The 14,239-nt window shown below is 35.6% G+C and overlaps 3 protein-coding genes across 6 annotated transcripts in view; 2 read left to right on the top strand and 1 right to left on the bottom strand.

Moving 5' to 3' along the window:
- The window catches only part of LOC109085971 (protein phosphatase methylesterase 1-like), a 576,397-nt gene that overhangs the window by 271,498 nt on the left and 290,660 nt on the right, over nt 1–14,239 (bottom strand). The gene's annotated exons all lie outside the window — the stretch shown is intronic.
- Nucleotides 1–14,239, top strand: part of rnf150b (ring finger protein 150b) — a 581,444-nt gene that overhangs the window by 283,754 nt on the left and 283,451 nt on the right. The gene's annotated exons all lie outside the window — the stretch shown is intronic.
- The window catches only part of clcn3 (chloride channel 3), a 41,300-nt gene continuing 27,283 nt past the window's right edge, over nt 223–14,239 (top strand). For 2 of the 4 annotated variants that reach the window (XM_042713856.1, XM_042713855.1), the window contains exons 1-2: nt 223–516; nt 8,432–8,502. In XM_042713856.1, the coding sequence (XP_042569790.1) occupies nt 461–516; nt 8,432–8,502 (127 nt within the window). In that variant the 5' untranslated portion in view covers nt 223–460. The remainder of the gene's footprint in view (nt 517–8,431; nt 8,503–14,239) is intronic. The other 2 variants (XM_042713857.1, XM_042713854.1) reach the window with 1 other exon arrangement.

Here is a 14,239-nt window from a genome sequence, read left to right as displayed (position 1 = left end):
AGAGTCCTCTGGATGTAAATGACCGGACGGGTCGGGTGGATGATGTCACGGCAGTAATGAGTGAAACCCAACACCGAGCGCGCGCGCTGGAGATGCGCCGAACCGAGCAAGTCCAGACACATGCGGAGCACAGAGCCCGGAGCGACTCTCTCTCTCGCTCTCTCTCTCTCTCTCTCTCTCTCTCTCTCTCTCTCTCTCTCTCTCTCTCTCAGTCCGGTTTAATACGGATCTACTGATTCTGCTCTCCCGTCATCGCCCAGAGTTTCCGGCAGCGCGCTTGATGTTCAAGCTCTGATCTGTGAAGCTCTCCATGCGCGCGTCCTCGCGGAGACGGAGTCTGGACGGACTGTGATGTGGACGCTGCTGATCAGACTGGATCTGCTCTCATGAGCCGCTGGTGTCTTCTGCTGTGGAATTCTGTTTTCGCTTTGAAAACTGCTGCTTGGACAAATGCATACAAATGCATTTAGGAGCCCAACGGACAAGGAGTGGACAAGTTTCTCCCACAACGATAACGTGAGTAACTTTCAGTGTCGTGGGCTTCTGGACTGGAGACCCGATGTGCAAAGCTTCATTCAGGTTCTTCCTAACATTTTAAGAGGAAAAAATCACTTAGCTGCTAGTTGCGCGTTATTGATGATAAAAAATAAAAAAAAATAAAAATAAAAAAAAAATAAAAACAGTTTAGATGCATTTATTGGCGTGCATTCATCTGATCAACTAGAGGAATGATTGAACTCGTGCACAGTGCATATTCCTAAATTAATGCTGGAGTTTCGTGCAAACTTAAAACTAGTTTAAATATAGTTTTCCTGCAGTCTCAGTCTGTGACTCCAACACCAGATTGACTTCGTCTTCATACTGATCACAAATCACTGTATTTTCCATATGTTGATCTGGGGTTAAATTCCTCCTGCTTTAGAACCAAATGTGCACCAGATGAGGAGGCTTTGTGATTTACTGTCTTATTTGTTTGCATTTATGAACTGCAACTGGTTTCATAAAGTGTAGTTTTGGCTGAAGTGACTGAAATATGAGTGGTTTTACTGTGCGCTGTTAGTTCACGTCCCATAACCGATCACACAACAGCAGCAACATTCCTCATGGAGATGAGCATTGACCTCTAACATCTGGACAGCCATTCCTGACTCAATGAAATCCCAACAAATCCACATCATTGACATGTCGTTCCAAACCTGTATGACTTGTTCATCTGTGGAAAAAGAAGATATTTTGAAGAATGTCTCAGTGTTTTGGAACCCAGTGTTCTTCAAAATGTCTTTTATGTTTTGCAGAAGAAAGAAAGTCATTTAGATTTGGAATGATGATCAGTTTGGGGTCATCTTTGCCTTTTAGAAGATGTTTCTACATGTCTAGATTGCTTTGGTCACGGAGATGAGATTCTGGAGATGTTTTGATCACTATAAAGTGTTATTGTCTATTCATGTCTAATCATGAATGTCTGGGAAATTCTTGGAAATTCATTGGTTAAAAAGTGTGGAAACCTGATTTGACAACTAAAAATGACTTTCATAAGCTTGAACCCAAAGTAATCAGATGCATTTGGTCATATTAAATAATATTCTCGAGATTACAAGAGTCACTTATTCATGCATGATTGCATTAGTTAGATGAGTGTTGAGTGTCGTTTCCCATCCTCCAACCTGAAACCAATGAATTGGTCAAAAAGTGTAGGAACCTTGACCTGATTTGACAACTAAAAGTTACCTTTATAAGCTTGATCCCAATGTAATCTGTCGTTGCATGTTTGTTCATGTCTAATTCATTGGAAAAAAACTCTTGGAAATGCATTTTTCAAAAGTGTGGGAACCCTAACCTGATTTGACAACTAACTTGTAAACTTGAATCCAATAATCTCTTTGATTCAGTTTTAATAAATAGTGTTTTTGATATTAACACAGTTACTTATGCATGCATGATTGCATTATTTAGATGAGCGTTGAGTGTCATTGCACATTCTCCAACCTGGAACCAAAAAAGTGTGGGAACCTTGATCTGATTTGACAACTAAAAAACTTTCATAATCTCGAACCCAATGTACTCGTAAGGATTCTTTCATAATAAATACTATTTTTGGCATTACCGCAGTTACTTATGCATGCATGGTTTGTATTTGTTAGATGGGCGTTGATGCACATGTTTAATGCATTCGTACATGTCATTGCACATCCAACAAGGAGAGACAGAGGAGAGAGTCATTAGAATGTACAATAAACTAGCATTCACCATATCATCATACACGTACAGTAGAAGAAAACAGTAATGCTGTCTTTATTGCAAAATAAACCCAGCGGGTGATCAAGGAGGGTCTTGTATCACGCTGATGGGATTTATTTTGTGATAATGACCATGGAAATGTCTTTAGTTGTGGCTTTCTTCATGCTTTCTATTACTTAACTAGATATTTTTTGCTTTACTTTCCAGGAACATTGCACTTTATTTCTCAGAGATGTTCCCATACTTTAGCTCCACATATTCTTGATTAATAGCTGCGTAGATAGTTTGCCTTTGATGTTGTTCTGTGTGCATATAGCTCTTCATCTTGTTAAATGATTGGATCTAAACCAGCATGAATTTCCAGGCTGGTTTGGTGCTGGTGAATCTGCATAAGCTTGCTGTCATTAAAGGAGTCCATCTTTTTAGAGAAGAAGCTTAGCATCCAAAACACAGGTCTTTTTAGAAGGTCCAGATCTAAGTCAAACCCTGTCTTTATGATTTACCAACAGAACAGCGCTTTAGTAATGAAGTCACGCTCTGGCTGCAGGTGTGAGAAACCAATGCCAACAGGATCAGATATTGGCAGCCGATCAGTGAGCGAACAATCTCGGCTACGTGAGCATCTGCTCAGTTTGCTGAAAACATGGCTTTAGTTCTGGCACGGAGTGATACGAGCGTAAATTATGCAAGCGTTGTGCATCAGAGTGATCTGCGTTAGCCACACCCCCAAACTCGATTGGTCGAGATGTATTTGAGTGACTTCCTTGCTGTTTTGTGAAGCCGTAAAGCCATTTGTGTTGCTAGAATTGAAGGTAGATGAAGAATCGGGGGCCAAGTGCAAGTAAAATGTCACAGTAGTTGCTTTGGGATGCTGGAATATCAACTGTCTCCCAATGCTGTGGACATTTAAGGTCAAAAAGGCAATATTAAATACTCACAGGTCAATAAGGGTCAGGAAATTTGGGTTTCCCAACTCAGGTGCAGCTGAGGAACCAGAATGTTTCTTGACTTGCAAAAATTTTCAGAGTGGATGAAACTTTCTGAATCTAGTTTTATATATTGAATCTACTGTTTATATTTGGGAGTCACATGTTCAGTTGCAATTTTTGCAGCTCTGGTAGCCAGTGTTGGGGAAGGCTACTTTTAAAAGTAATGCATTACAATATTGTTACTTAGTTTCTTTTTATGGAAAGTAATCTGTTGTGTTACTTTTGTGTTTTAAAATCTGGGCTGGGGTTGCTTGTTTGTTTTTAGTATGGAAAAGTTATATTTTTGACTAATGTAAAAGCCCTTTCACACCAAAAGTGAAATGAATGAGCCTCAGGCTGAAGGAAATGTAAGTTCACGTCTGTACAGTAGAGCGCAGCTCAAATAAACCTTTCAGTTATGCTGCTGTTCTGGATTGCATGAAGAATAGGATGCAGAAAGTTCAGCAATAATATAAATAAATAAATTAAATCCGATTTCTCTCAACATGAAGACAGGAGAGCTGCCAGTCAATAACTGAGAAAACAAAGTGACTGGCGATTCTTATTTGAAATATAACTGATATTTTCTTGTAAATTAAAAATGAATGCATGGCCTTACTAGTTACTTGAAAAAAGTAATCTGTTTACATTCCCAAAACTGCTAGTAGTCATTTAAACGAGTCAGCATTGCTTTTAAAACTAGTTTTGTTCACTACTGCAGCCAGACGCTGGGATCGCTGCAAATCTCAGGATTTACTCACCAATGAAGCCACAGCCTGTTTAATGAGGTTTGGGCATTTGTATGGATGAATCCAGCGTTTTTAGTGTTCTTCGAGGAACATGGAGATGTTTCATCATGTTCAGGGTTATGAAAACCATTTTCTCAGATGTTGAGGAACATGACAGGAACATACAGTTGCTGTTTTAAGGGCTCAGACAAACTCTTGTTTAGATTCGGTCTTCTCTGTTTCTTTCTTCCGCTGTGTTTTGTTTGTGTTATTGTTTTCTTTTCATCGGTCGTGGAATGTCACACCGTCTTCTCGAGCGGATGCAGGTGGCATCCTCTCAGAGAGAACTGTGGGAAAACAAATAAGTTTGACCAACCGATCAGGCTGACCAATCCAAAACAGCAGGTAACTTTGCTTGAAATGCATGTTTTTTTTTCTTGAAGGTGCTTCATGGACATCTGAGAACATCTGGCAGATGCTTTTATCCAATGTAGCTTACAAATGAGAAACATAACAAGCAATTTATCATAAAAAATATATATATATCAAACCTTGGTGCTGAGGAGTTAAGTGCAGAAAAGAGAATTTTTTTGTTTTTGTTTGTGCATGTGATTGTGGTTGAAGTCGTGCTCAGAACTGTATGTTGAAGGTTTTGTTGGTGTCAGGATATATCAGGTGGGGGACGAAATCTTTTGGGGTAACTGTTAGTCAAATATGATTACTAGATAGACTTCCCTCGGGCTGCTGGTTTAAGGTTTATGAGGAGAGTATCTCAACACTGTGTCAGGATGAATGATGGTTTCTCACTCCACATTCTTCTCTGGCAGGATTATATAACCGACTGTCAGTCCTGTAAGAGGATGATGTGTCTTCGTTGAGGGATATCTTCAGTTTCTCAAGCCTGCGGCCTGTTGTATGTTAAATCTGTGTCTTAACAACTAGTCTAACCAACTAGCAGCTAGTCATGGGATTCAAATTAGACAAATTTACTTTTTATGTAACTGACATGAAGTTATAACCAGTCTTAAAGAAAACAATTATGACTAGCTTGTAAGACTAGTCTAAATAGTTAAAAACTGTTCTTTTGCAGGGTTATTAAATTAACTAAATAGATATTAATATTTATTAATTTATAATAAATATTAAATAATAAATATTACCTGAAATTAAGTCAAATATATATATTTTTTAATTTCAGCTAACATTTTGCATTTACATTTAGTTTGACATGATGTACTAAAATAATTAAAACTGAAATAAAATTAGTAATATATATATATATATATATTACTAATTTTTATATATATATATAATATTATAATATAAAATATATTATATATATATATATATAGAGAGAGAGAGAGAGAGAGAGAGATGTATTTTTAAAAAACAAGTAAAAATGACAAAACACTGTATAATTACTAAGATTTAAAAAAAAAAAAAAACTGAAAATATAAAAATATAAAAAATATTGAATTTGATATAAAAAATATTTTTAAAATATGATAAAATTATAATATTAAAAATATAAAAAATAAAAATATATATATACAAAATATATTATTTAAAAATATAAAAAAAATGTATCTCAATTATACTAATATAACACTGTTCTGTTGTGCTTATTGAATTAGCATTGCTTTACAAAGATATGACTATTAGAGATATCAACAATATTTGTTTTTATTTATACAAGATCTCCTTTCACACATTCAAAACCTTGAACTTAATCTTAAGAATATAATGTTTATGTTTGTTAGATATACAGTATGCATGTTTAGGTTACAATTTAAGTGCCTCCAAAAAGTATTTAAGCCACACTTTGAGAACAGTTTGCATTTATTTCACAAAATATTAAATCAAGTGAGAAACATGCTAGTTGATATGACAGACTTAACTAACTGATCTTACTCTTATATTTCTTTAGCGCCACCTAGGGTTGAGCCGTCAGACTCCTGTTGAGCATCCAGAGCTTCTGGTCTGTTTTGCATCAAATTGTTTGTGACACAGACATCTTCTTTACATTTTAGCCCTATGAAATACTGTAAAAACTTTCTCGGGAGAGCAGTCGCTCACACTTTCTGAAACGAAGGGCCGTTTCCTCTGCTGTGTTTGTGACCCGCAGCGTTCCTGTGTTCAGCTTCTCGTCGACAGGATAATTACAGTTTATAACGGCACCAGACCGACCTCCATTAGCCTGCTCCGTCAGAGTCATAAAATGCTTTGTTTGGGTTTCATTTCTCATGTGAATCATACCACCAGGACCCCCCAAAACACACTGGCCCTCCTAAACTGAGCTTCACACACACGTTCAACAGCCAAAGTGCATTCGTTTGGGAAACCCTTTCTCTGTCATAAAGCATGCATGTTACGTGATGTCTATGGCTGTTTTCTCCAATACCATAATATTCATGCTATTAATGCAGTTTATGTTTACATATGTGTCATACTATGCAATAAATATTAATATTTTAGTATTATGTACTTTTATAGTATATATTAATATTTTGACTTTTTTTTCAGTTTATATTTTAATTAAAGTTTTGAAAAAAATGTATGCTTTGGAATTTTTGTTAGGTTTTGTTTTTATTAAATATTTATTTTTCTTTATTTATTTATTTTTTAGGTCTAGTTTTAAAAATGACATCAAAGTATATGTATTTTATTTCAGTTAGTTGCCAATAAAATGTTTATGCATTATCACTGCAAAAAGTGTTTTTCTCAGTAGAAACAGTACAAATATCAAAAAATGTTTAAATTAATATACAAGATGCAAAAATTACATAAAATATTCTTGTTTAATTAGAAATTGATAAATTGTTTTATTAGTTAATTAGATAATTAATTCAGTCAGAATTAATTTAAAAGTTGTTTTAGATTTTAGGTTATTTCACAAGTAGTTCTCTGTTACTTTTAGGTTTCTGTTTTGTAGCCCCGCCCCCACAGTGGAATCTCATTGGTTCAGATTCTCATGTTTTCTGATTGGCTTTGATTTCTGTCAGTGTATTTATTGCTGGAAACATGTTATGTCGCTCTTGGTTGGGACAAGGTTTGACCATGATTTTACTGTGATTAAGGGTGTTTTATAAGAACATCTCTTACTGCATGGCCTCGAGTGGTTTATTGTTTGATTCTGGACTCTGTTCTGTTGATTCTGTACATCTGAGGAGCACATGCTGGGTTCCTGTAGCGAGTCACTGGAGAACAGGCTTCCAGCAGGAATTCAGGCCTGAGGGATTCACGTACACGGGGAATGTCTTAAACACGTCTGATGATTCCCATTCACGCTGGAAAACAATGAAAGCATCATGCATGGCATTACTGTACATGAGCGCCTGCCTTCGGTTCCGTGTGAAGGTCGCAATGATGTGGGTCTGAGATTTTAGATCGAAAAGAATGTAAACATCTGACAGCGGTTTGTGTGAAGGCATTTATTTTGGCAGGAATTCCAGTCATAACATGCCTTCAAAAACCAGTTCAGCATTATATGTGCAAAACGAGCAGTCTTGATGCAAAAAGTGATTTTACAAATCAGTACAAACATTTAAACATTGCTAAATCATGATAAAGTAGTCTTGTTTATTGATAAATGAGTTTAACTGCAAATGGGGTCAGAAAAGGTGTTCAATCAGAATTAATTCAAAGAGAAAAGCTTATTTTTCAGACTCCAGTTGCAAATACTGTATTTTTAAGACATGTTATACTTACACAATAGCAACAAAAATTGGATTAAATATGCTAAAAAGAATTAACCTGCCAAATTAAATGCAACATATTTCAGTCAGCTTGAAACATTTAATACTGTATGGTGCATATGTATTTGTATGATTTGTGAATTGCATGTGATGTGCAGTATATATTACACTAGGGCTACACGATTAATCAAATAAATTTAATAATAATAATATAATAAAAGTCTGATGGTTTAACATTTTAAAATTAAGCAAATAAACAGCCATACATATTAGTACTGTAATTTTACAGTTGTAATGTGAAAACATTATTATTATTATTATTATTATTATTATTATTATTATTATTATTAAATACTCATTTTTTCTAATTTACAGTGAAATATTACAATAGTAATAGTTTTTATTTTATTTTTAAAATATTTTTAATAATAATAATTTTTATTTTACTATTAAATATTTCAATAGTAATAGTTCTTTGTTTTAGTTTTTTATTTATTAACAATAATAATAATTTAACATTACATCTGTAAAATTACAGCAACAACAATAATAATTATTATTATTCATATTATTATTTAATAGCCATATTGATATATAATTGTAAATGCAGGCCTACAAACAGGCACAGCACATCTGGAATTCTTTTTTAATTTAATTAGAATTTTAATGAAATTTTGCGTCTTAAATGAAAATTGCAGCAAAGTAGCAATTAATTTTTCCCATCCAGATCATGCAGCCATACTACAGTACGCAGTTTCAGTGTTTTATGAGTGTTTAAGTGTTTGTTGTTGATTGTCTGCAGGAGATTCCTCGTCCTCCTCCTGTCAACATGTGTGGTGCTGCTGTCAGCGGAAGAGCGATCAGCAGCTCCAGGTATGCTCACCTCTCACCCTTCACCTTCTCACCTCTGACCTTTGACCTCTGAAATTCTGCATGCACTCAGAGTTCTGCCATTATTTAAAGCCAATGTGTCACTTGGATGTTAAAATACTTCCCCGTATCCCAGTTTAATAATCAGAGTAAACCGTTTGTGATATTTAAAACGGAAGGAGTTTGAGTTCTTCTGGAGTCATTTTAATGTGTTTTGTTTGTTTTCCTTCCGACTGTATTTCTGTTTCTACGGAAACACCAATCTGCCAGTGTACATATTTTACTGTTAATATGAAACTGAGACTGTGTGAAATGTAGATTGGATATAAACACACAGAGAAAGAGCGATGGGGGAAGAAAGGAGCAGTGAGCAGCGAGCAAACTCATAAAACATTTTACTTGCACTAAATGACCATTTGTGTGTATAATAGTGCTTTTATATGAGCTATAATATATGATTGGCTCTCATATATGATGCTTTGCAATCAGTGTGAATTACTGAGTGCTTATAACCAGATGAAACATTGTATGTTCATATTGTGTGAACAAAGTTTGCATTTAGCAGATGCTTTATCCAAAGCAACCTACAAAAGAAGAACAAAAGCAGCTTGTTTCCGCCACAGAATAAAAAAATAAAATAATTCTGAGTTTAAATCTCGCAATTCTGACTTTTTCTTCATAATTCTGACTTTTTTCTCTTAATTCAGACTTTACTTTCTCTTAATTCAGACTACACTTTCTTCGTAATTCTGACTTTTTTCTCTTAATTCAGACTTTACTTTTTTTTCCGTAATAATAATTTATTCTCATGAAAAACTGAAAATTCTTGCAAATTTAAGATTATATCTTGCAATTCTGACTTTTAATAATTCTGAGTTTAAATCCCGAAATCCTTACATTCTGTGTTTATATCTCGAATTGTGACTTTCTCTGAATTCAGAGTTTTTGTCTTGCAACTGGCAATTCTGACATCAGACGTTTATATCACGAATTCTGACTTTCTCACAATTCTGAATTTAAATTTCGCAATTCAGATTTTTTCTTGGAATTCGGACTTCTCATAATTCTGAGTTTAAATCTCGCAATTCTGACTTTTTGAATTCATGAATTCAGACTTTTGCATCAAGTCTATATCTCGCGATTTGAAATTTATGGGTAATTTCTGGAAATTCAGAAATTTTCTATGGAAAAAATTTATAATCTTTCTCTGAATTCAGAGTTTTTGTCTTGCAACTGGCAATTCTGACATTTTTCTTGGATTTATTTTTGGAGAAAAGTCAGAATTCTAAGATAAAAAGTTGTAATTACCTCGTTTATTTATTTACTTTTTATTCCATGGCGGAAACAAGCTTCCATGAACTTTACTATACAATGAAGGGAGGGAATTCAGAAGGAAACCAAAAATGAAGGAAGGACACTCGGAAGCAGGGAAGGAAGTTTAAAAGGAAGGAAATGCAAGGGTTCAAACAGAAAGAATTTGTGTCAGATTGCATGTGCTCTCTCTTCACTGAATGGTCTGCGTGTCTGTTCTTGCGCTCTGAGCGACACTCTATCTCACGTTTCTCTCGCTCTAGTCTTAATGGGTCATTTCCAGATTTCTGCAGGGCTCTTCTCTCTCACTGCTGACTGTACAGGTTCAGAGATAGAGTGTGGAAGTGAGGAAGGGGTTCAGGCTGGTTTAGATGGACTCACAGGTCAACCGGTTAGCCTGCGATGAGCTGGTTTTCATCTGATGGAAACCTGATCTAAGCTGGTGGAAGTATTTTTGCATTTGCATTTATTTGTGTGAAATGAAGAAGATAAAATATGAGGGCAGGAAGAGATATACTGAGAGGAAACCATAGTGATGATTATATATAATCACAGTATATTTAGAATGATTGATTGAACTAAATATATACAGTAATTGAGATTATTTTTTTATTAGATTAAGTTTCCAAAAGAGCTTGTCATTATACAAATTTCACAATCCGTTCTTGTTCAGACAGAGATGTTTTAGTAGCATCGCTGATTTAAATGTCAGCAAATATAACATTTTGACAGGTTGACAAGAATCAGTTTAAACAATCTCTTTCAGTGATTCAAGTCAAGGCTGTGATTCAGAAATTTGTTACAAATCAAAGGATTCTTGGAATTTTGTGTAGATAGATAGATAGATAGATAGATAGATAGATAGATAGATAGATAGATAGAAGGATAGATAGATAGATAGATAGATAGATAGATAGATAGATAGATAGATAGATAGATAGATAGATAGATAGATAGATAGATAGATGGAGGAGGTGGAGGTTGTGATAGTCTTGAAGTTTACACAGCATGATCTGAAATCATCACTGTAACAAAGATGATATAAAGATCAAGCACTCGCTGAGAAACACTGCCTGGCTGCCATTCAAGCTGACATTAGGAAGAAAAGACTGCACATGCTGCTAAAATTGACTGAAACACCTTCGAACAATAGAGGACAGCCTGCAGTAAAGATGTACAGAAGCACACATGAATTATGATTGCACAACATCCTGAAGCCTTAAAGTGTATCATTAGAAAACTGCTCGACTATCATTACACTTGCCAGTTGGCAGCTTACAGAAGATTGCATACTATACAGTACATTTCTGTAGCTCAAACAGAAGAGCACAACGCTAGCAATGCTGAGGTCATGGGTTCGATTCCCAGGGAATACATGAACTGATCAAATGAAGCGACACAGAAACCAAAACTTTTAATGTAGGCGATTTATTTAATAATCAGTTATCTAATCAAATGTGTTTAATAATCAACACTCAAAACAAAACTGAGTTGTGTAAAAATGGTTAAAATGCATGTAAGAAACTTTAATGATAAAATGATGCCAAATTAAAGAGCATCAAAACTCTTAAAATTGACAATATAAAAGCTGAGACTTTGTTTCATATCTAAAGTAACAAAGTGCAAAGCTTATTAGGATTATTGGATGGGATGTGCGCTATAAGTAATGCTTTTATTGATGTTTTTTTTCACAAATCACAAAGAAGATATTTTGAAGAATGCTGGTAGCCACTGACTTCCTTAGTGTGGGGAAAAAAATACTATGGAAGTCAATGGCTATCAGTATCAGTTTGTTTATCAACATTCTGGATTTATCAAAATGTGCAGTATGTAACTGAGCAAAAGTGTATCCCACAATGCTGTGCCCTCGTGGTGCTTAGTCGTGCATGTTGTTGCTAGGGTGTTGTCGGTAGTTGCCAAGGCAGTGCTATATTGCTAAGTGGGTTGTAAGACATTGCTGTTTGGTTTCAAGGGTGTTCTGAGTGGTTTCTAGGTGGTTTCTTACAGGTTCAGTGCAAAAAAAAATCAAACCTAACGTGTCTATGACATTTTGTCAGTGTATGTCTTTTTTATCGTCCACCAACAGTCTACTAAGTCTGAAAGTCTAATCTTTAGTTACATTATTATTTATCTGCAGCTTAACATAATTAGTTTGGCACTCCAGATGGCCAGACTGCGACGGAGTTCAGTGTTCAATTTGAACTGCCATAGAGGTGAAAGTTTACAGGGTCGCCCATCTGCTACCAGTCAAAAACTTGGCTGGCTGAGCTTTGAAGTATAATTCTCTTTTTTTCATGGTTGTTTAAGATTCTGTCTGTTTTTAAAACCATGGTGAATCAAGCAACAAAGAGTTTTGAGGCACAGTAACAGCCTGCGCTGAACTTGTAACTCAAAGAACAGAAAGAATGAGAGGGAACAACGGTAACTTTGTGTCTCCACCGTTGTTGTCTTTCGCTTGTCATCTGTTTAAGTGGAGGATGAAGAGATCTGTTTAAATGAAAAGAAGAAAGTCTGGATTAGTAATGAAAGTGCCTGTTTCCAGCACATTTCCTCAGAGATTTCTCCATGGACTTTCTCAAACCGTGTAAAAGCTTGTCTGTCTTTGCAGATGGGAGGACAAGCTTTCCTTCTCACTTGTGGGGGCAGTCGTGGCCTAATGGTTAGAGAGTCTGACTTTTAACCCAAAGGTTGTGGGTTTTAGTTTCGGTACCGGCAGGGATTGTAGGTGGGGAGAGTGAATGTACAATGCTCAATACCACCCTCAAGAACCAAATTCCCAACTGCTCTCTTGGTTCTGCAGCAAAAAATGGCTGCTCTGGGTGTTTGTTCTCCCTGTCTGTGCTTGTTCACTACTAACTGCTGTGTGTGCACACTTGGATGGATTAAATGCAGAGCACAAATGTGAGTATGGGACACTATAATTGATCTCACTTCACTTTTCATTTTCACTTGATTTCAGAAACAGTCTTGCTGTAGTTCAAATTTAAAGAATGCAATTCTGTTTGGTGACTGTAGTGGTGCAAAAATTGCAAACTTCATCTTAAAGTCCAAATTCCATTTAGATAAGTCCAACACAAACCAGAGCATGCCTTATCAGTTGATGGGTGTAAGTGGGTAAGTCTGGGTTAGGAGTAAGCATTTAGATAAAACTAATTTGTCCTAAAAATATCAGTAAGTAATATGCATTCACTGAAGCTCCACTAGAGCGTCAACCTAAATGTCTGTGACTTTTGTTATTTAGATAGGTCAAATATTTGATGCTAATGGTAGGGCTGCACAATTAATCAAAATTCTAATTTACGGATGCCACAATTATGTAATCGTTATTCTACATGCTTAAGATGTGTTTTTGTTATCTTATGGGTTTTTCCATTGTTTTAATTTTAGTTTTAATAGAACATTATAATATCATGCATATTTTTATGTAAATTCTGATAATCGTTATTAATAATCGCAATTACAATTTCAAGGGAGTTATAGTCAATTATAATTTTTTTCATAATCGTGCAGCCCTAGCTAACAGATGGCTCATTCAATGTACAAATGCACAATTCACCAATTCAACAAATCAACTCATTAATTAATTACCAAATTACACATTAAACTGAGGTACAAAAAAAAATCTAACATCCAAAGGATATTATGTGTGATAACTTTTCAGTGGAGTCTAAACCAGGACTCTACAACTCTAGTCCCAGAGGGACAGTGTCCTGCAGAGTTTAAATCAAACCCCATCAAGCACCCTGGAACAAGCCTTTTACAATGTTCAGAATTACTTGCAAATTACATACAGGTGTGTTTAATTAGGGTTGGATCTAAATTCTGCAGGATATCGCCCCCCCAGGAATGGAACTGAAGAGCCCTAGTCTAAACCAAACAGATATGATGAGAAATTAGTTCCTCAGAATGTCCTTTCCCATCTCCCTGGCCACTCAGATACACACAGACTAATAACATTTGACAGAAAAAGAAAGAAGGATCCATACAGAGAGAGAAAGAGAGAAATGCGATGTGTGGATTGAGACCCCCACTTTCCTCTCATTCTCTCTCTTCATCTGGACCACAGATGCTATGCAAGGGCTCATGGGTAATTTGTGATGCCACGGATGTCAAAGCACATATTCATACCGTTTGTGTGGTTTGTATTATAGAGGCCTTCTAAGTTAGAAATTGTTTCATGGTGACTGTCAGCCAAATTGGATTATTTAACCAATTTAAATTAAAGCTGTGTTCTAGTTGCTAATCTCTAATGCTCATCCTTTATTTTAGAGGTTTGAACAAACTTAGGACACTCTAGCATCATGTTAAAAACCACTTTGAACACCCTAGCAGAACCAACTCCACAACAAACTCACATCGAATGTCTTTCTTGTGGTGTTTACCTAGCCAAACCCTGCTTAGCTTGTTGCTTACAAGTGTCTCTTTCTTT

Source organism: Cyprinus carpio, chromosome A23, assembly GCF_018340385.1.
Source record: "Cyprinus carpio isolate SPL01 chromosome A23, ASM1834038v1, whole genome shotgun sequence".
NCBI lineage: Eukaryota > Metazoa > Chordata > Actinopteri > Cypriniformes > Cyprinidae > Cyprinus > Cyprinus carpio.
This window is presented reverse-complemented; position numbering and strand designations above follow the sequence as displayed.